The 23,840-nt window shown below is 35.9% G+C and overlaps 1 protein-coding gene across 5 annotated transcripts in view; it reads right to left on the minus strand.

The window, feature by feature from the left end:
- The window catches only part of STXBP4 (syntaxin binding protein 4), a 191,816-nt gene that overhangs the window by 99,396 nt on the left and 68,580 nt on the right, over window positions 1-23,840 (minus strand). For all 5 annotated transcript variants that reach the window (XM_049861123.1, XM_049861126.1, XM_049861124.1 and 2 more), the window contains one exon: window positions 21,357-21,422. In XM_049861123.1, coding sequence (XP_049717080.1) covers window positions 21,357-21,422 — 66 coding nt within the window. The remainder of the gene's footprint in view (window positions 1-21,356; window positions 21,423-23,840) is intronic.

Genomic DNA, 23,840 nt, shown 5'->3' on the forward strand with positions numbered 1-23,840 from the left:
GTTCCAACTCAATCCTTCCAGCTTTAGTGCAACCAACGCTCTTACATGATTACCAAATCCAAGTGTATTAACTAACTGTATTTCCCAGACTGAACTCTCTCACCTCCACGATGCTTTTGATCACATCATTCCTTCCATTGGGGGTACCTTTTTTCTTCACCCAGTTCTCATCCTCCAGGCCTAGCTCAGATTCCATCTTCTCTAGTTTTCCTGGACCTGTTCAGCTTTGAATTGTCTCTCCCATCTTGTGTAATATCTGCTGTGTGTAATTAATCACATACTTCTGCATATCTCCTACTGCTATCTTGAACTGTCATTCAAATATTTTATCACCTAACTTTCTAAACTCAGAGAATCTTGACTGCCCAATTAGAACACAAGCTGTCTGGGAATGAAAGTCCTATCTACCATGAACAGATGGTCCACTTAACATAAAATGAGTGGATAGTTGAGTTGACAATAAGCACATATGATGATTTGGTTTTTCATATGTAATAACTGTCTTAGAAATCTTATTAGTAAGAAGCTTCCATAGGAAAGTTCTTCATTAAAAGGTTTCAATTTTATGGGAATATTAGTAGAATTACATTTCATTTGAATAATCACAGTAACAACCATAAAACAGATAAACCATGCTATGGAAAAAGCACCATATAATGAAAAGCAAATCATGTCCTTATCCTCTCTTTATACACAACTGAAAAAAAATCCTTTTATGGTATTTACCAAGCAAATGAGATTCTCTCAAAACCAAATGGACTGAAAAAAAAGGTTGTGAAAGGACAGTTACACTTGATTGTGTTTGATAATTTTATTTTTTGGTTTTCCATTAAATATGTAAGATTAAATACACTGGTTTATATTTCTTTAAAAATGACAATTTTCCATCATGAGTCTCTCATGCTTTCAAGTGCCATGTAATCTTGAAGGTCCTTTCTAACGTCACCCAAATCTCTGATTCTATGTGGCAACTCTTTTTTGTAAAGCATATAATAATAGATATCTGCAAATCCAAGAAACAACGATTTTGTCTAGTTTGTGTGAAAAAGCAAAATCCTCACTTTACAAAGGAAGGTTTGGTTAAAGCTTTTTAGAGGAAAAGCAGGTCGATCAAATTATAATTAGCTCTAATTAACCCTCCCAAGAGCTGTCAACTTCTTTACCTGCAGCTGCCTGACTCTCCAAAAGGTGCAAAATTGATTTCTGCCTCTGAACATAAAAAAAAATCAAAGAAACAATATTCATTCTCCTTTATAAACAGAAGTTCCTAATCAAGGACAGACACACAAGTACATCTGATAAATTTTACTATGTGAAAGTTGTAGGTTTGCAATATAAATATTAATTAGTTAATCCCCCATTTTGAAGATATTTTTAACCCTGAACATCTATGTTTTGGTTTAGTGAGGGTTGACATCAAAAAAAAAAAAAAAAAAAAAAAGATTTCCCTACTTCTTCAATTCTGGTTGCAAATAATACCCAAAGGAAACATTTATAGTATCAGATACTTCCTTTCATAATCAGTGTTTAAACTCTCTTCATTACAACATGGTATAGCTCAAAGGCTACTTTTCCAGATATTGAACAATTATAATTAATCTGAAGTTTGGGGTTTAATGGAGACTTGATTTCAGAACAGAAAATGTATTCATTCCGAATTAACTGTTAAAAAAAAAAAGAGGTGATTAATTCAATACGAATCAATTTTTTTTATGATTTTTTTTTTTTTGCTTATTTTGGAGGAATCTGACAGAGTTCTAAATTTGAATCTAAGTATCACAATAAGATTCTTAAGTTGATTTAGAAGAACAGATCATTGAAAACTGGAAAAAAAATTAGAAAGAAAAACAAACAAGATGGAACCTAGTCAAAGGATTTAAGACATACATAAAGCTACAGCAGCTGGTATTGGCCAAATAAGAGATAAAACATTCATTCAATTCACCCAATAAATATTTATTGACAAAGCAACTAGAAAGACCAGATATTCCCAAAGACCGTACGTTATGTGAGAATTTAAAACTATTTGGGAAAAAAAAAAAGTGTAAAGACCAGACTTAATGGTCTGACTGAAACTAGAAGGACCCCGGAGGTCATGGTCCCCAGACCTTCTGTTTGCCCAAGAGAGGAACCATTTCCAAAGCCAAGTTTTCAGCCAGGGATTGGACTGGACTATGGGATAGATAATGATACTGGTGAAGAGTGAGCTTCTTGGATCAAATAGACACATGAGACTATGTTGGCATCTCCTGTCCAGAAGGGAGATGAGAGGGCAGAGGGGGTCAGAAGCTGGCCAAATGGGCATGAAAATAGAGTGGAGGGAAGGAGTGTGCTGTCTTATTAGGGGGAGAGCAATTAGGAGTACATAGCAAGGTATACATAAATTTTTGTATGAGAGACTGACTCTATTTGTAAACTTTCACTTAAAGCACAATAAAAATTAAAAAAAAAAAAAATAACGTAGACCCTCATTTCATATCATATACCAAACAAAAGAACTTCTTAGATGGGTTACATAAAGAAAAACATAGGTAAATATGCATCTAAAATCTGGCTAGGAATGAATTTTAAAAAGGTTATATAAAAAAGGAAAAATCACATAAAAGATTTGACAACATACAAATGCCTGTTTTTAAAAACTTTGAAAAGAATTAGAAAGGCAATTTGTTTATAAGGGAAAATATTTGCCCCACATTTGGTAGGAAAAGGGTTAATATACTTACGATGTAAAGAGATCTTATAAACTGATGGAAGAAAAAGGGGGAAACAGTTATTGATTAAGGATACAAAGGGAGGGAAGAGGAAAAAGCAGGAGTGGAAATGGGAAACGTGTTATGATGAAGGGTATGTGTTCAAGGGTGGCAGACAGACACCAGCAATCACACCAGGAAATCAGCTGCCTTTAATACTGAAGAACTGTGACAGAGTTCACAACTCAATTTAAAATCCACGGTCACAGACTATCTTAGACATCAACACATGAATGACAAGGAATCGAAGTAAAACATTTTCAAGCAGAGTGATTTATCTATGTGGGATTCGGCATGACTAGAGAAGCCTTGTTTTTAACTCTAAAAAAGTTTGTGAATATATCATTTAACACAATGTCATGAGTCCTATATTGAAATAAAAGCACTGAAAGTGTTTTTCACACAGTAAACTGCCAAGATAAGAGTTTTATAGTATCAACTGCCTTATCACCACTTCCTCCTTGGGTAAAATTTACTAGTTTGTCAGCCAAATTAATATATATTGCTCTAACATTAAGAAACATACAATGTTTGGCATTTACAAAGATGTTTAAAATACACCCTGAAAGGTGCTCTCTTAGTAACCGCCTATGGGATTTTAGAGATCTGCATTTGTTTTTTGTTAAATAAGGAAAACAATAAGAAGTAACGGTAGCCTTGGTATACAAACATGTTTCTTAACAACTCTCCAGCTACACAGCACCAATTCTGAAATGCTTTCTAGGAAGTGACAGTTTTGCTCTATTTTTCTTTTCTTTCCTTCTTTTACTAGACTGATGGTTTCTTTAAGACATATGTCTAGTTTTCACACAGCACTTTCATACAAAATGAATATTTAATAAATGTTTCTTAAATTCTCTTGCCAGGTCTTCCTTATGAGTAACAATAGGCATGTGTGAAGCAATTGATGAAAGAGTCTGATGAGTGGTCCCTGAACAGTCAGAGTCTGAGTGGCTTACAGGATGGAACCTAGAACCTTACCATCATCTATTCTAACTTGGCCAGCCAACTATAGGCAATACTATGATCAAATGAACTGGAAGGTTTCTATGAAGAATAAGATTACTTCCCTTCCAAATTCCTTCAACATGGGAAATTCTGTGATTCAAATTAATCTAACACAATTAAAATTGCATCTGTAGCTTGAATAGGAGAATAAAATTTCTCTCAGAATTCATAAGATGGTAAGATCTATATTAAATTTTTTTTTTTTTGAAATGAGAATTCAGAAACAGACACTTTTTGTTTGCCAATATTTGCTTAGGATGCTATGTTTACCTCGAGTGAATCACTAGGTATGGCTGGTGTCTGTGCAGACAGGAATGCCAACTGGGCTGTCCCAAAGCTATGTCCTCATGTTCCTTTTCCAAGCAGTCTCTCTTTACCTTAGGCAGTTTCTTGGACAGAGTCTAATGGTGGAGAACATACCATTTTCTGAATCACAAAAATGGAATTAATGGTGAAAAATAAATCCAATCAATTTTGTATAATAAGTTTCTCCATTCAGTTTGCTGTCAAAGCTCTTTAAGAGCTTTATAATCTTTTTTCTCAAAGAGGATTTTTTTTTGCTTTTTTATTAACTGTTAATTTTGAGATAATTGTACATTCACATATAATTTTAAGAAAGAATACAAAGAGGTCCTGTGTTCTCTTCATTTAGACTCCCCCAATGGTTACATCTTGCATTAATATTGTACAACATCATAACCAGGAAATCGACATTGATATAACCCACCAACCTTATTCAGGTATCACCAGTTTGCATGCACTCAGCAATGAAAAGAACGGAACTACTGGTATACACAACAACTTGGATGGATCTCAAGGCAATGATGCTGAGTGAAAAAGGCCAATTCCAAAAAGTTAGGTACTGTATTTCATTTATATAACATTCTTGAGATGATAAAATTACAGATAGGGAGAAGAGATTAGTGGTTGCCAGGAGTTAGGGAAGCGGGTGGGATGGAAGGAGGTGGCTATGGCCATAAAAGAGCAGCATGAAGGATCCTTGTGAAGAGGGTTTTTAATACAAAATAAAAGCTGACATTCTGAGGTCACAAGCAACCATCTGAAATGGAAGCATAGGCACATTTTATTAGAGCACTCTACTAGGATAGAAATGACTAACAAATACATGTTTTTCTTTTTCTCTCTGAAGATGAGATGGCATCTTAGAATTCCCTCTAGTGTTATACTGAAAAAACTATAAAATATTCAGATGACTAGAGAAGAATAAAAAGTGAGTGGGAAGTCATATCAATTCTTAAAATTAGAGGCTTTACTGTTTAATAAATGCACAAAGGAATACAATCTCTAAAAGTGTAAAAATGTGAACATGTCCTCAGTTATTACTTATTGCCCCTCCCCACCTTTTTGACAGTTGAAACTGGGAGAATGTATTCACAATAAGCACAACTGTCAAGGAATTAGTATCAAAACGGCATAGAGATTTCTTATGCAAATAAGAACACAAATAATCCAATAAAACAAGGGGATGAGCCATTTCACCAAAGAAGAAATACATGTGGCCAAGAAAGCATCACTGGTGATCTGATCAGGGAAATATAAAGCAAGAATACAGTACGGTACATTTTTATACCCATTCAATTGGCAAAAATTATAAAGTCTGACAATACCGCGTGTTGGAAAGGCTGTGGAGAGTGTAAACTGATGCAAGTTAGAAAACGGTTTGGCATTACCAAGTGCAACATTTACACACCCCATGACCCACCGAGTCTGCGCCTCAGGTAAAATAACCAAGAGTAACTGCAATAACTGCTCGCAACTTTAACCAGAGACATGAAAACTTTGTCCATAGTAGCACAGTCCCCAATAGCAATAACCTGGAAAAAACATCATCTAGAAAATTGGTACACCACAAAGGTGGCATTACGAGTCAGTGAAGAGAGTAAAAATCCTGCCAAGGCTGTAAGTCTTTATGGAAGCAGACTGCCACATCTGTCTCCCTCTGAGTGGCTAACCTTTCCATTAACAGCTGAACATTTAACCACTGCACCAACAAACAGGGCTCTGAGGAATGGCAGGTCTCTTCAATTATCTGTTTTGGGGCAACTTATTGTCTCTTTTAGGGATACATTTACTTAATCTGTTCTTAAAGTGTCCTCTGTTGCTTCATCCATAAACTAAGATAACTCACATGCTAGCTGCACCAGCTGTTACTAAGTTCTTTTTCAATTTTACTTATCCACAGAGAATCCTGTGCTGATTTGACTTTACATTTCTGTCTCAGGACTTTGCTCTCTTCAAGCATGCAACCCAACCTTTGCACAGGTGAGGTCGACTACAGTTGGGCTTATCTGAACGTAGAGAGATTGCCAAATGAATAATTTCCCGTGTTTCTTTAGGGCAAAGACTGGTTCAGACAGGCTAAATATTTGAGTTTTGGAGTGCACCAATTCATTGCTGCCTTAGGTCATAGCGCTATGCTGAAAGAAACTTTAAAAACAGCTTAAGTGTGAGAGTAGTTTTAGAAAGTTGATCAAAGGTAGTTGCTAGAAGAACGGCCCATGCCTGTTAAAAGTTGTTATAACTTGAAGAAAAAATAATAAGTGTAATTTCGTGGGAAATTATGCCCATGAATTTAAATGGTAAGGTTGGGTTATTCTCTAAGGCACAAATACTCATCAAAAAATATTTAGATTTTGGAGAACAGCATAGCCAATTCTTTACAGAACAGTGAGTTAGTATTCTGGTAGCCACTCCTGGTTGTCAAAAAATAATGGACTTGATCTTTCTGGTGAAAAAGGATCCATTTATAGCTTGTTCTTTCCTTTTTATTTATTTCTAGCCTACTCTCCTTTTCTTTCTCCTTTGTCCCTGCCTCCTTTTAGTTCCTCACTGTTTTTTTTTTTTTCAGGTCACTACACAAAATGAAGTTAAATGAATTCCCATAATTTAAAATAGCTAATACACCCTCCGCAAACAGTTAATGTGCTGGGCTGCTAACCAAAAGGTTGGTGGTTTGAGTACACGCAGAGGTCTGGTGAGCTATAAAAAACTGGTCTTTGAAAACCCTCTGGGGCACAGTTCTACTCTGACACACATGGGTCACCATAAATCAGAATCAACTTGATGGCAACTGGTATTGCACCTTCAAAAGGGGAGATTATTCTGTTTTTAGGACCAGGCCACTATCTCAAATAATTCAATTACAAGTGTAAAAGTGAACGAATAAAGGATATCAAACTGTGTCCCCCTGTCACTATGAGTCAGAATCGACTCGATGGCAACAGGTTTCTGCCCCTTTGGAAGCAACTGGCAACCGTTATTGGAAAACAAACTAAGAATCAATCCAGTAGTGATTTCCAGTGGACTTAAAGGATTTATTTGGTGCAATTATTATTACTGTGCTGACTTCATGTCAAGATCTTCAAAAAGATACCAAAATAAGAGGGAAGAAAACTTTGCCAAATTTCATACAACTAAAATTTCTGATTTTTAAGTCATTAAGAGTTATACACTCTTACTCTCAATTTCTAATTTTTAAAGGCTCTTTCATTAATTGTGAACAAAAGGAGATTCTTGGAAAAATGCAGAGGTAGTATTTTCACTAAAGCCTAGAAACTCATTAATAGTAAGTCTGTACCACTCAGATCCCATTAACAGAATAGTATCATGCTATATACGTAAGAGGAGCCCTGGTGACATAATGGTTAAGTGCTCGGCTGCTAACCGAAAGGTGGGCTGTTTAAACCCATCGGCCCCTCCGCGGGAGAACAGATCTAGTGATCTGCTCTCATAAAGATTATAGATAGTCTAGGAAACCCTACGGGGCAGTTCTACTCGGTCATATAAGGTCACTATGACACAGGGTCAACTCCACAGCATACAACACTACCACAACAATATATACATAAAGAAACTGAATGGTATGCATGGTCAACACATGATCTATTAAGAAATGGATAGCTGTCAGGTTGATTCAGGTGGTCTATTTTTTACTGCAAGTGCTTGCCTCTGGAATCAAGAGTTGTGTTTCAGTACACATGCCTGTGGGTTTGTAAACACAAAGACATATACAGATATTTTTCTTTTTCTGCAAACTGGAAACTAAATAGTAAACAATACTATAAATTAAAATATCTTTACTCTCAACCTCATTTCTCCTATGTTGTTAATTGCATCGTTATAACCCTCTTAATCAACAAATCACAAGGCTGCTCTCTCTGCTTATTACTGCGCATTCTAACATTGTTATGTCTGGTTGACTTTATCTCCGTGGAGCTTTCACACTGGTCCCTTTGGTGTATTCCCATTACCGCTACCCCGTTAAATCCTCCACTACCTATTATCTGGACAATCACTTCTCAAATTTTAAGGTGAATTAACAAGTAAAATGGCTGGATCAGTAAAGAAAAAAAAAGAGACTAGAGGAAGATGTGCCGCGAATTTCACAATGAATGGAAGTGCAATTTGTTGGGGGAGAACAAAGCAAAAAAGCTGTTTTTTGTGCGAGAAAAGTTTTCTAAATATATAAAAAAGTGAAGAATATTAAGAGATATTTTTGCAAAGGCATAGTGAACATGATAGATTTCCTTTCAACAGTCAAAACAGAATGAATCAGTCACCTAAAATCAGAATTCTATGTCCAACATTTGTAACTTTGGCTAGCTATAAAATAGCTTGGAATCCTACACAGGGAAAGAAACCATTTTTTGATTTAACGGTAATTTTACTTATGTTAATTTTGTCAGAAAAATATGAGAAAAAGACACTTTCTAAAATGGAAAGATCTTCAATTAAGCCACAAAACAAACATGCCCACAGAATGCAAGAATTTATAACAACATCAATGATCAATTGATTCAAAATTTGAAAACTTGCAAATACTTTTACTTCACTTTAGGTGAGCCATGTGATATAAGAAATTACCCAGTTCATACTTTTGGCATGCTTTGTTTCAGGACTTCTAAATTTACAACAAAGTATTTTCAACTTGCAGCCTAAAACTTCAAACTTATGGAGGAGATATTTTTTAATTCTTTTATATCTGTTAAAGAAGACTCAAGTTAGATATGGAAAAACAAAACAAACAAAAAAGTTTTTTATCATGAGAGATGGTGCTCCAGCTATGCTGGGTCAAAAACTCAGATTTATTAAAAATTTAAAACCAGAGATTGATGTTTTCTTTATTGTTTCATCCTACTGTATGATATGTATTGAAAATATTTGTGCTCAGCTTTCTGGGGGGAAATAGTATAAAAAGCATCATGCATACAGTTGTTAACATTATCCAGCATATACGTGAAAATCCTATAAATAATCACCAGTTTATGAAATCATTAAAAGAAATAGAAGACAATGAATTTAATGATCCTATATTCTTTGCCAAGGATCGTTGGCTGAGTTGTGAATGAGTTTCAAAAAGGTGTGCTTTACTTTTAAGTTCAAGTCATGGTTTTCTTAAAACAAAAGAAATATTTAATAATCAAAGACAAAAAATAGCAATGTGATTTACATTTTTCCATCGATATCACACTGCATATGAATGAGTCAAATTTGAAGCTCCAAGGAAAGGAAAAGTTTATTTGTGAAGCTAGAAATGTATGAGAACTTGTACTGAAATGGAAAATTTTTGTAATCTATATCAATAATAATAATTATGCATATACATATACATACTTTACTATAAATCAGTATGTAGATTTAAATTATTGACAGTATTTTGTAAACTGGCTATAAAAACTAAAAAAAAAAAAAAAAATTTGAAGTAATTTTGTTGATGTTGTTTCCTGTCAAGTCCATTCCAATTCATAGGGACCCTATATGGCAGAGAAGAACTGCCCCATAGGGTTTCCTAGGCCATAATCTTTACAGGAGCAGATAGCCTGGTCTTTTATCTTACAGAAGGGCTGGTGGGTTCAAATCGCTGACCTTTTGGATAGCAGGTGAACACTTTAACATTGCGCCACCAGAGCTGTGTGTTTTGTATTATTGATTGCTTTTTTGTTTTCCTTAAAACTGATCAATTTAAAGTTGCTTCCAATTTATATAACACCTCTTTGAATTTGATGTTAATAATGCTGAATTGACACAAGAATTAGTGAATATATTGAACTAACAGGTGTAGTTTAAAAATGATTTAGCTTCCAAGGTAAATCAAATCTTCTAAGAAAAGATGAAATAGTTTAGTCAATGTGGGTACAAATATGAAAAGTAAATGATTTTTGACACTCAGTTTAGTTACTGGAAATTTTTAACTGTATTTGGAACAATTTGGTATGTAAAGCTACCTTTTCCAACTATAAATTTTATGAACTCCACACACAGATTCAGTATTTCTAATGAAAATTTAATGTCCACATTGACATGTGCTGTAAGTGTAAAATAATGCTGGATTTCAAATTTCAAGTATGAAAAAGAATGTAGAACAGTTCATTAGTGAATTTTTATATTATTACATGTTGTCATGATTGAATTGTGTCACCCAAAAATGTGTGTCAACTTGGCTAGGCCATGATTCCCAGTATTGTATGACTGTCCACCATTTTGTCATCTGATGTGATTTTTTTCTATGTTTTGTAAATCCTACCTCTGTGATGCTAATGAGGCAGGATTAGAAGCAGTTATGTTAATGAGGCGGGACTCAATCTACAAGATTAAGTTGTATCTTAATCTCTTTTGAGATATAAAAGAGAGAAGCAAGCAGAGAGACAGGGGGGCCTCATTATCATCAAGGAAGAGCCAGGAGCACTGAAAAGCTCTTAGACCAGGGGAAGATTGATAAAAAGGACCTTCCCCCAGAGCCCACAGAGAAAGAAAGCCTTCCCCTGGAGCTGGTACCCTGAATTTGGATGTCTAACTTCCTAGATTGTGAGAGAATAAATTTCTGTTTGTTAAAGCATCCACTTGTGGTATTTCTGTTATAGCAAAACTAGATGAATAAAACACATGTTAAAATATAACATTTTAGATATATTACATAATTTAGATATACTAATTAAACAGGTAAATTAGTTTTACATGTTTCTTTAAAAATTTTTTTAAAATAATGTGGAAGAGTAGAGGGAACTTCCTCAACTTGTCAAAGAACATCTATAAAAATCCTACAGTGACCACCCCACTTAATGGTGAGAAACTAAGTGTTCTCCTTCTAAGACTGAGAGAAAGACAAAAATACACTGTAATTACTCCTATTCAGTAATGTACTGGAAGTCCTAGCAAATGCAATAAGACAAGAAAAGGAAATAAAAGGTATATAGATTGAGAAGGAAGAAATACAAATGTCTTTCTTCGTAGATGATACTCTGTCTATATAGAAAATCTCAAACAATTGACAAAAAAACTCCTGAAACTAATAAGTGGTTAGAGCAAGCTTAATATACAAAAGTAATTTCCTTTTTTTTTTTTTAAACATTAGCAATGAACAACTGGAATCTGAAATTAAACACACCACCATTTAACATTAACACTAAAAATGTGACTACTCGAAATTTAACAATACACATGTGGCTTTCATTTTATTTCTATTCAACAGTGCTGTTCAAGACTATTACAAGGGTATCTTAACTGACCTTGTTATTTTTGAAATTTCTATCAGATTAATCTTCTTAAAGCATAGATATTAACTGATCTCTTTATTCATTCACCAAATACTTACTGAGTACCTACTCTGTGCCAGTTGTCCTAGCTGCTTAAGACACATCAAAGAACAAATCAAAGACAGTTGCCTTCCCAAAGCTTACCTTCTAGTTGCCGAATAGAGACAATGGGCAAAAACATAACAAGTAAATTACATGGTGCGTTAGAAAGCAATCAATACTACAAAACACACAAATACACAGTGCGGGCTGGGGGATTAGTGCAGTGATGGTGCAGGGAGGTCAGAGGCACTGGAGCCAGTAGTAGAAGATGGGAGAGTGGACGAGTGGTAGGAGATGAGGTCACCAAAGCAAGAGGAGTGTGTGAGGTGGGATGGCATGGCAGATTACATAGGCTTTGGCATTTACTTGTAGGCTTCTACTTGTAGGATTTTGGCTTTTACTTTGAGTGAGGTGGAATGTCATGGAGAGTTCTGACTTGTTTTAAAAGGATCTTTCTGGCTGCGGTGTTCAGATTAGACTGTAGGGGGAGCAAAGGTAAGACAGGGTGATGTGGTAGGAAGCTATAACAATAACACAGGCAGAAGATGATGGTGGCTTAGGCCACTGTTGGAGGTGGTAAAAAGTGGTAAAATTCCGTAATTTTTAAAATGCATGGTCAACAATTTGGATGTGGCCTATTTTGGCTCTGAAGACAAGCTTTTTCTTTTTACACCATGATTTTCATGCTCTTTAGTCTGCCTGGAGTGTTCTTCTAAGTTCATATGCCACCTTATCTATGAAAAGCCCACTGATCCCCCTAGGTAAATTAGGTTTTTCCTCCTCCAAATCAAATGGTTAAAACAAACATTTATACCTCTTTTTTCGCACTTAGTACTTTTTATTTTGTATTACTGTTATTTGTAATAATAACTATAATAGTTAATATTTATTGAGTGTTTACTATATGCTATACACATTATGGAAACCCTGGTGGCGTAGTGGTTAAGTGCTATGGCTGCTAACCAAAAGGTCGGCAGTTCAAATCTGCCAGGAGCTCCTTGGAAACTCTATGGGGCAGTTCTACTCTGTCCTATAGGGTCACTATGAGTCGGAATCAACTTGAAGGCAGTGGGTTTGGTTTGGTTTGGTTTATACACATTATATGGAAACCCTGGTGGTGCAGTGCTTAAGTGCTATGTCTGCTAACCAAAAAGGTCGGCAGTTCGAATCCGCCAGGTGCTCCTTGGAAACTCTACAGGGAAGTTCTACTCTGTCCTATAGGGTCACTATGAGTCGGAATCGACTAGACGGCAGTGGATTTGGTTTTTTATATACATTATCTCAGTTAATACTTTCAATACACTTGCCAAGGATCCTATTATTAAACTCATTTTATAGATGAGGAAAAGGGCTTAGAAAGGTGAAGTAATTTGTCCAAGGTCAAAAGCTAGCCAGTGGAAGCGTTAGGGTATAAACCTAGAATGGTCTGACTCCAAAGCCCATCACTAACAACACTAATTCCTATTTCAAATGACTATGCCTCATGTAAGATTCTCTCTGTTCTCCCTCCCATCTATGCCCCGTCTTTTCCTACTGACTTCTATTAAATACCGATATATATGAGTCCTAGGCAGAGTTGACCTCCCTTAATAACAGAAAATAATCCTTTCAAAGAAATAAATACAGGAGGGCCTCATGTGGGAAAAGTAGGTACTGCAGGTATTGCTAGAAAAAGAAATCAGAACTATTTTTCTTTAGATTCATGTCTCACATCAGTCCTTAATGGAATTATTATTTTATCAAACATGCTTGTTATTCTAAAGCTTGTAAGTTCCAGGTATTTAGGGGAAAGCAAATTAATTAAATGTAGATGGGAAATGCCCCACTCCTTAATTATTCTACATACAAAAATTAATGAAGAAGGTTTATAAAACTCTGCTTTCAGGATTCAAAGGAACACTAAAATGTAAGAAAGCATGACCATACAAACTAATAGCTTCTGCATGTACAGAATATAAAAAAATCAAAAGAACTGAAATGGAATATGAACCAAAGTACAAAAATATTTAATAAAATGAGAGCTCAGGATTAGGCCAAAAATGACTTTTTATAACTTTTTACTTGGGAGAGAATTTCAAACGTACAGAAAAGTTGTAAGAATAAGAACAGTACAAAAACATCCTCGTGCCCTTCACCCAGATTCATCCTTTTGCCAACATGGTCATCAGTGAGATATAAAGTATTCCTGTAAGCCACTGATACTTGGAGGTTGTTGCCGCTGAGATTTACCATATTCTCAATCTCTCTCTCTCTCCATATATAAATAAAAATTTAAATAAGAAGTTGCTGTCAATTCCAACTCATGGTGACTCCATTTGTGTCAGGGTAAAACTGTGCTCCATGGGGGTTTTTAATGGCTCGTTTTTTGAAAGTAGATTATCAGGCCTTTCTTCCAAGATGCCTATGGGTAGACTCTAACTGACAACCAAGTGAGTTAACCATTTGCACCACCCAGGGACTTCATAAATGTAAATACACACACATTTTTTTTTTTTAAACTATGTGAGGGTAAGTTACCTACATCATGGATCTTTACCCCTAAAATTTTCCGTGTGTATTTCCTAAGAATGGGGACATTCTCTTATATAACTACAGTGCAGCTATCAAATTCAGGAATTTAACATTGATGCAATACTAATCTACTATCTGTATTTCAATTTTGTCAGTTGACCCAATTATGTCCTTTATAACATTTTTCTCCCTCCAGGAGAGTATCCAGTCTAGGGTCAGGTATTGTATTTAGTTTTCATGTCTCTGTTGTGGTTAGGTGCCCTGAAGTCAGTTCCAACTCATATCGACCCAACATACAAGAGAATTAAACACTGCCCGGTCCTGCACCATCCTCAAAATCGTAGTTATGCTTGAGTCAATTGTTGCAGCCACTGTATCAATCCATTTCATTGAGGGTCTTCCTCTTTTTCGCTGACTCTCTACCAAGCATGATGTCCTTCTCCAGGGACTGGTCCTTCTTGATAACATGTCCAAAGTATGTGAGATGAAGTTTTGCCATCCTTCCTTCTAAGCAGCATTCTGGCTGTACTTTTTCAAGACACATTTATTCATTCTTTCGGCAGTCCATGGTATAATCAATACTCTTTACCAACACCATAATTCAAAGGCGTCAATTCTTCTTCGGTCTTCCTTATTCATTGTCCAGCTTTCTCATGTATATGAGGTGACTGAAAATACCATGGCTTGGGTTAGGCGCACCTGACTCCTCAAAGTGATATCTTTTGCAGCAGATTTGCCCACTGCAATGCATCTTTTGATTTCCTAACTGCTGCTTCCATGGGTGTTGACTGTGGATCCCAGTAAAATGAAATTCTTGAGAAGGTCAATATTTTTTCTGTTTATCATGATGATGCTTATTGGTCCAGCTGTGAGAATTTTTGTTTTCTTCATGTTGAGGTATAATCCATACTGAAGGCAACAGTCATTGATCTTCATCAGTAAGTGCTTCAGGTCCTCTTCACGTTCAGCAAGCAAGGTTGTGTCATCTGCATATTGCAGGAGGTTAATGAGTCTTCCTCAAATCTTGATGCTGAGTTTTTCTTCATATGGCCCAGCTTCTCAGATTATTTGCTCAGCATACAGACTGAATAAGTATGGTGAAAGGATACAACCCTGACACACACTTTTCCTGGCTTTAAGCCATGCAATATCCTCTCGTTCTGTTCAAACGACTGCCTCTTGGTCTATGTAGAGGTTCCTCATGAACACAATTAAATGTTTTGGAATTCCCATTCTTTGCAATATTATCCATAATTTGAATGCCTTTGCATAGTCAATAACACAAGTAAAAAATCTTTCTGGTATTCTCTGCTTTCAGCCAAGATCCATCTGACATCAGCAATGATATCCCTCGTTCCATATCCTCTTCTGAATTTGGCTTGAACTTCTGGCAGTTCCCTGTAGATATACTACTGCAGTTGCTTTTGAATGATTTTAAGCAAAATTTTACTTGTGTATGATATTAAGGATATTCTTCAATAATTTTTGAATTCTGTTGGGTCACCTTTCTTTGAAATGGGCACAAATATGGATTTCTTCTGTTGGTTGGCCAGGAAGCTGTCTTCCGTAGATGAATGAGCACCTCCAGCGTGGCATCTGTTTGTTGAAACATCTCAATTGGTACTCTGTCAATTCCTGGAGCCTTGTTTTTCACCACTCTCTTCAGTGCAGCTTGGATTTCTTCCTTCAGTACCATCGATTACTGATCACATGTTACCTTCTGAAATCGCTGAATGTCAACCAATTCTTTTTGGTAGAGAGACTTTGTCTATTCCTTCCATTTTGTTTTGATGCATCCTGGATCATTCAATATTATCCCTGTAGAATCCTTCAATAATGCAGCTTGAGGCTTGAATTTTTTCTTCAGTTCTTTCATTGTCAGAAATACCAACGTGTTCTTCTCTTTTGGTTTTATAACTCTAGGTCTTTGCACATGTCTTTATAATACTTTACTTTTTCTTCTTGAGCTGCCCTTTGAAATCTTTTTGTTCAGCTCTTTTACTTCATCATTTCTTCCATTCGCTTCAGCTACCCTACATTCAAGAATAAGTTTCACAGTCTCTTCTTACATTCATTTTGGTATTTCTTTATTTTTAATGACTTTTTGTTTTCCTCATGTATGATGTCCTTGATGTCATTCAACAACTTATCTGGTCTTCGGTCATTAGTGTTCAGTGTGTCAAATCTATTCTTGAGATGGTCTCTATATACAGGTGGGATATACTCTGTTCTATTTTGGCTCTTGTGGACTTGCCCTAATTTTCTTCAGCTTTAACTTGAACTTGCATATGAGCAATTGGTGGTCTGCTCCACAGTCTGTCCCTGGCCTTGTTCAGACTGATGATATTGAGCTTCTCCATAGTTTCTTTCCACAGATGTAGTCAATTGATTCCTGTGTTTTCCATCTGGTGAGGTTCACGTGTATCGTCACTGTTTATGTTGCTGAAAAAAAGTATCTGCAGTAACTAAGTTGTTGGTCTTGCAAAATTCTATCATGCAATCTCTAGCATTGTTTCTATCACCAAGGCCATGTTTCCAAATACTAATCCTTCTTTGTTTCCAACTTTTGCATTCCAATCACCAGTAATTATCAATGCATCTGGATTGATTGATCAATTTCAGACTGCAGATGCTGGTAAAAATCTTCAGTTTCCTCATCTTTGGCATTAGTGCGTGGTGTGTAAATTTGAATAATCATCATATTAACTGGTCTTCTTGTAGGCATATGGATATCACCCTATCACTGACAGTGTTGTACTTCAGGGTAGAAGGGTAGATCCTGAAATGTTCTTTTTGATGATGAATGTATGCCATTCCTCTTCAATTTGTCATTCCCAGCTTAGCAGACCATACAACTGTCTGATTCAAAATGGCAAATACTGGTCCATTTCAGCTCACTAATGTTGGAGCCCTGGTGAGTCAGAGCCCTGGTGGCATAATGGTTAAGAAGTTGGCTGCTAACCAAAAGGTTAGCAGTTTGAACCCACCAGCCAGTCCTTGGAAACCCTATTCGGCAGTCAATAGCAACTGGCTTTAATGCCTAAGAAATTTTTATGCAATGTTTATGCAGTCCATTTCATTTCTGACAACCTCCAACTTTCCTAGATTCATGCTTTGTACATTCCATTTATTAATTTTTAATGGATGTTTGCAGCTGTTTCTTCTCATTTTGAGCCGTGCCACCTCAGCAAATGAAGGTCCTGAAAGTTTTACTCCAACCACGTCATTAAGGTCGACTCTACTTTGAGGTTTTATTTTGAGTGCCTTCCAACCTGAGAGGCTCATTTTCTGGTACTATACCAGACCATGTTCCGCTGCTATTCAGAAGGTTTTCACTGGCCAATTTTTTTTTCAGAAGCAGACTGCCAGGTCCTTTTTCCTAATATGTCTTAGTCTGGAAGCTCTGCTGAAACCTGTCCACCATCGTTGACACTACTGGTATTTGAAATACTGGTCGCATAGCTTCGAGCATCACAGCAACACGCAAGCCACCACAGTAAAACAAACTGACAGACACGTGGGGTCATGTATCTTTAGCCTCCTTAAACTGGGACATTCTACAGCCTGTTTTTTTTTTTTATTATTGCATTGGCATTTCTGAAGAATACAACCTCTCCACACATATATCCCACATGTGCCTTTTTTTTTTTTTTTTTAAATAAAATAAAGCTCTCCCTCGCTTTTGGTTTTTCTGATGTTTCCTCACAGTTGGATTCAGGTTTTATGTTTTCGGCCAGAATACTATGTAAGTGATAGCTGTGTATCACATTTGAAGTAATAAAATGTCCATCTGTTCTTCACTGGATATGTCCATTTTCATCACCAGTTAAGGTATTGTCGGATTTCTCTAATATATAATTACTATTTTTCCCTTTGCAATTAATAAGCAGTTTGTAGAGACAGACAATTTAAAACCATGTAAATATTCTTCCTTTCATCAAAATTTCCCTCTAGATTTACCATCTTATGATTCTTGCCTGATGCAGCCTTTACTACAATAGATACAAAACGCTGTTTTTCCAACTCCAGCAGCCACTCTGCAATTATCAGTCCGCATGGGACATTCTACTATAAGCAAGGTCCCCCCTTTCCTCCATGAATGCAATTGAGTTTTATATATTAATTTTATATCTTGTTAGCTTGCAATTTTGTTAATTTAGTTTTTTCATTTATTCTCTAGGATTTTCCAGTTACGCTACCATGTCATCTGCAGATATAGTTTTCTTCTTAATTCATATGTCTCTAATTGTTTTCTCTAGTCTTGTTGTATCTTTTTTTTTCCTGCTCTACTTTTTGTCAGGCTAAAGACCAATGTTATGCTTGCATCATAGAAAGAATTTGGAAATTTTCTCATTTTCTATGCTCTGAAGCAATTTATTTAGTTTTGTGGTTGATTGCCAAAGTTTTGGTTAAATTCCTCTGTGAAACCATCTAGCCTGGTCCTTTCCTATAGGATAGTTTCCTTGATAACTTTATTTCTTCTATGGAAACCGGTCTGTTTAAACTTTCTATATCTACTGAGGTCAGTTATGGTAAACTATATTTTCCTGAGAAAACCTTTTATTTTAATAGACAAGTTAATCCCATCCACGCTGATTAAAGTGACTATTCTGTTTGGTTTAAATTCCATCATATTATTTTATATTAAAATTACTATGGACATTAAATTTACTGTTTTTTTAATTTTGTGGGTCTTTTGCATCTTTAATAAATTCCTTGTGGTACTTAGAAAGGTTTTTATTTTCATTCTGTAAATTAGATTAGCATTATTACTTTTTATAATGGCTGAATTCCCCTTTATTCTTACTTAATCTTTTACTATCTGATACGTCAGTTTTGAATGATACTCCTTGATGACTAGCCTTTACTTATTCAACAGAATGATCATCCTCTATTTTCTCCCTTATCTTTCCTTTTTTAAACCATTGCATTCTTTTGATATTTCTTAGAATGTAATGTTTATAAATTATTCTTTTACCCATGAACTCACTCTCATTTTAGTCTTCGCTCTACAATAAAATATACGATGTGATCACTGTTTGGAAACTTTTGCCAAAGTTATCCTAGTAATTTTTTGGTTGGATGAAGCTCATCTTCTCCTAGATTCCTCAGTAATACCACATGTGTAGACTATTCCCTGCATGCTGGCACATTCCGAAATTATTTTCTACAGCCTTGATAGCTGAAGGTCAGTTTGGCTATATACAATATTCTTGGTTCACAATGTCTTTCTCTTAGTGTCTTAAAAATGCTGCTCCACTGAGAAGGCTGATGCCAACCTAATCCTATTGCCTTTGTAAGTTATTAACTCTTTTCAACTGGAGGCATGCCACATTTTTTATTTATTTTAAAAGTATAAGAATTTTACTAAGATATCCTGGAGTTTATCTCTCCAGGCCCCATTTCCCCAGTTCCCTATGACAGATTTTGGTCTTTTTAATTCTTGGAAAGTTTTCTTGGATAATTAATGGTTTTAAATATTAGTATTCTTCAGTTGCTTTTACTTACTTTTCTGGGAAACCTTTTTACTTTTTGCTCTATTTTCATTTTCCTGATTTTCTTCAATGTATACTTTTCATTTGTATACATTCTTCGTTGGGCACCTTGTAATTTCATTTCCTCTCTATTATGATTTAATCTTTTTCTTCTATTTCTTTCCCAAGTTTTATTAACGCTCATTTCATCCCCCCCCCCTTTTTTGTCAATTTCTATTCTTTGTTTTTTATTTCTGACTTATGTGTTTTCCATAGCCTCAAAAGCTTGTTTGGAGATATTTGATTTTGGAGTGTCGTGTTAGCGACTTTTCTTCAGCTTCATTGCTGAATTGTCGTGCAGAGTATTCATTAGCAGGAAAGTGTTAATTCACATTTTTGATTTTTTCAGTAGTTCTATAACGATGAGGTCAGATTTTCTAAATTCCCTTTTACTTCACAGAAAGAGTTTAGTTCAAGGGTACCCTCTTCCGAGCAGTTTATTTTATGAATGGTGTTGTTGATGGTCGTGGGGGGAGGGTTTGGCAGGGATTTCTGCAGGATTCATAATTTTCCTCCTCTTATTTCCTTCTTTTCTTTCACTGCCTACTCTGCAAGGGATACCATCCTCTCTATATATACCTGATTCTTCCACAGAAGCAACATTTCTCCAAGGCTATCACTTCTTTATCACTTCTGGTTGCATACTTTCCAGCCTGTCTTAGTTATCTAGTGCTGATATAACAGAAATACCACAAGTGGGTGGCTTTAACAAAGAGAAATTTATTTTCTCACAGTCTAGGAGGCTAGAAGCTCGAATTCAGGGTGCCAGCTCCATGGGGAGGCTTTCTCTCTCTGTCATCTCGGGGGAAGGTCCTTGTTATCAGTCTTCCCTGGTTGAGAAGCTTCTTAGTGCAGGGACCCAAAGAATGTACTATTCTCCTGGCTCTTGTTTCTTGGTAGTATGAGGTCCCCCTGTCTCTCTGCTTGCTTCTCTCTTTTATAACTCAAAGAGATTGGTTTAAGACACAATCTAATCTTATAGACTGAATCCCGCCTCATTAATAAACTACCTCTAATCCTACCTCACTACCATCACAGAGGTAGGATTTACAACACAGAATAATCGTATCAGATAACAAAATTGTGGACAATCACATAATACTGGGAATCATGGCCTTGCCAAGTTGACACATATTTTGGGGGGACGCCGTTCAATCTATGACAGCCCCTTTCTTACAGCTAATGCTGAAGACTACTTAACCTGTATTCAGTATTATGGCATTAACTGGTATACTTTCTCTTTCTGGAGGTGATTTTGTTTGTATTTCATCTAATTTCTCCACTTCCTTTTTTTCTGTTTTAATAGTCTTTTAAGTCTTACCTCCGCTGTTCTCTGTATCCCAGGCTTGCTGTGACAGGTGAGCTGCAGGAATTTTTCTTTCATATTTGATTTACATGTGATTTGAAGGTTGTAGCATTCTCTGTCACATAGTCATGTTGAAGGTATGGGTCATGTATGGTTTTATTTGCTCTCCTCGACGGCAATGGGTTTTGTCAATTTTTTGATTTTGGGGGGGATAATGTAGGGGAGATTTGAAATCAGGCGACCACCATTGATCTCCAATAATGTTCTATAAATTAAAAAATGACTTCCATTGGACTTTTTTCTTTTTTGTCTTTAATAAAATGAGGTATGGATAAAAGGTGAAAAGAAAAGGTAAAAGGAAAAAAAAAAAGAATAGAAAGGCAAGGAGACTGATCATTCTGGTCCATGGATATCTGGTTTTGAAAGCAATTATCAAATTGGAGTTTTAACATTTGTTTTTTTTTTTGAGCAACAATAGCAGAGCTTTAGCACATGTACTGCTTCCAAAAGTGAATTATATAGATCCTTTCAAGATCTATATAATTGGTTTGCATCTATAAGCTCTGGAATATTATAAAGCATTGCTGCTTTACACTTCACCTGTTTACACACACATATAAAAACACATATTATACATGACACACGTACTTACTTGTTTCACATTCTGGAGTTCTTCTGCCAATTGTTTCCTCTGCCTTTCTGATTCAAATAATTTTTCCTATATTTAAAAATCACCAAATGAATAACTCGTTATGAAGGTGTTAATGAGTAGTATGTTTAGTCCTTTGTTGCAAAGCTTATACAACCCTCAAAATATCCAATTGCTACCACCTGCACATTTGCTTCCCAGTAAGTTTTCTGGTTTTATAGATATTATTTCAAAGTAATTGGTTATCTACATTATAATTATGATATTGAATTATTTTCTGTTACTTTAATTAGGCATTTTTTTAAATCTCAAAATCTGAGGTTCTTGTAAGACTGGGGTGACTATTAGTTTCCTAATTTAATATTAGCATATCCTTAGAAGATTGAACATAAAAAAGAAGATATAACTGGTATAACTAAAATACAAAGCAATAGTTATGAAGGTAGAGAAATTTTATCCATGCAAATCAAATATTATCAACTGTGAACTTAAAGTCAGACTTTTACTCCGAAATGTCCAACTTTGTTAAGTGTAAGTAAACACTTTTTTTGAAATCTATTTTATTTTAAATAATTTTTATTGTGCTTTAAGTGAAAGTTTACAAATCATGTCAGTCTCTCACATATAAACTTATATACACCCTACTACATACTCCCATTTACTCTCCCCCTAATGAGTCAGCCCGCTTCCCGCTTCCTCCTTCCAGCCTCTCCTTTCATGACCGTTTTGCCCGTTGATAACCCTTTCTACCCTCCCATCTCCCCTCCAGACAGGAGATGCCAACACAGTCTCAAGTGTCCACCTGATACAAGTAGCTCACTCCTCATCAGCATCTCTCTCCAACCCATTGTCCAGTCCATTCCATGTCTGATGAGTTGTCTTTGGGAATGGTTCCTATCCTGGGCCAGCAGAAAGCTTGGGGACCATGACCACCGGGATTCTTCTAGTCTCAGTCAGACCATTAAGTCTGGTCTTTTTATGAGAATTTGGGGTCTGCATCCCACTGCTCTCCTGCTCCCTCTGGGGTTCTCTGTTGTGCTCCCTGTCAGGGCAGTCATCGGTTGTAGCCGGGCACCATCTAGTTCTTCTAGTCTCAGGATGATGTAAGTCTCTAGTTCATGTGGCCCTTTCTGTCTCTTGGGCTCATGGTTATCGTGTGGCCTTGGTGTTCTTCATTCTCCTTTGATCCAGGTGGGCTAAGACCAATTGATGCATCTTAGATGGCTGCTTGTTAGCATTTAAGACCCCAGATGCCACACTTCAAAGTGAGATGCAGAATGTTTTCTTAATAGAATTTATTTTGCCAATTGACTTAGATGTCCCCTGAAGCCATAGTCCCCAAGCCCTGCCCTTGCTCCACTGACCTTCGAAGCATTCAGTTTATTCAGGAAACTTCTTTGCTCTTGGTCCAGTCCAGTTGAGCTGACAACACTTTTTTATTGATCACACTAGAAATACTAAGAGGATTTTAAAAGCACCCTTTACTATAAACTTAAACAGAGGAATTGCTTGGACATTAAGCTGAATGGTAAACATTCATGTCAGCCATGCGATGTTTATAAGAAGCAATCTGTTTTCTGGCATATTTCAGCTCATTCTTTTCTAAGAGGTGAAATGAGGGTATATGAACATGAATATGATAAAGCAATCTAATGAATATGCCATAGACCAGGAGCCAAGAGACTGCTGGTTTCCTTGCTTTCTGCTCTGGCAAGTCACCTTCACTGTTGGTGTCCTAGTTTTTTGCATGTGTAAATGGAAAAAAAAAATCTCTATTTTCATTTGCCTTTGCAAAGCAGCAGCAAAGTGAATTCTGCAGAAAGGCTTTAAGTAAAATAAAGCTCACAGCACTGTTAAAAACTATTTTGCAAACTAAAAATTAGCCATGTGATCAAATTATTTTGGTTTCATTTTTATCCACACTTCAAATTACACATGAAGAATAGAGATGTCAAGGGATAATGAAAAGTCATAAGAGACCATCTGTATACCCTATAAACTTCATTTAACAGCCTCTGTTATCTTTTGTATGTATGAAGCAAGTAAGTAGTAAAACACAAACACTATCTGGAAGGAAATATGTATTGCTTTGTAAACAATTTTGTATGGCTTCTTTAAATGGCTTTCAACCAATAGATACACTTTGGGTAAAGATAATTACAAGATGCAGAATATGTTTTATTCAGGATTTCAGGTTTTGTCACATTAGAATATGTTCAGTTATACCTCACTAACTTTAAATGTGAATCCTAACTTATTGCATGACTCCTAAGATGCATTTCAATGTTGCATGAATGTGGCACATACAGCTCTAAATTAAAATTCTAGTAATTAATATTGATATTCAAATAAAACAACTGAAATATAACACCGCACTTGACAGTGATAATCTTTCAGAAAAAAGAAAGATCTGAGAGCCTCTGAAGATTCTGAACAATCATGAAATTTAATGGTTTATGTAGAAGTAAATTAAAAATGGTGTCTTAC

Source organism: Elephas maximus, chromosome 19 (assembly GCF_024166365.1).
Source record: "Elephas maximus indicus isolate mEleMax1 chromosome 19, mEleMax1 primary haplotype, whole genome shotgun sequence".
Taxonomy (NCBI): domain Eukaryota; kingdom Metazoa; phylum Chordata; class Mammalia; order Proboscidea; family Elephantidae; genus Elephas; species Elephas maximus.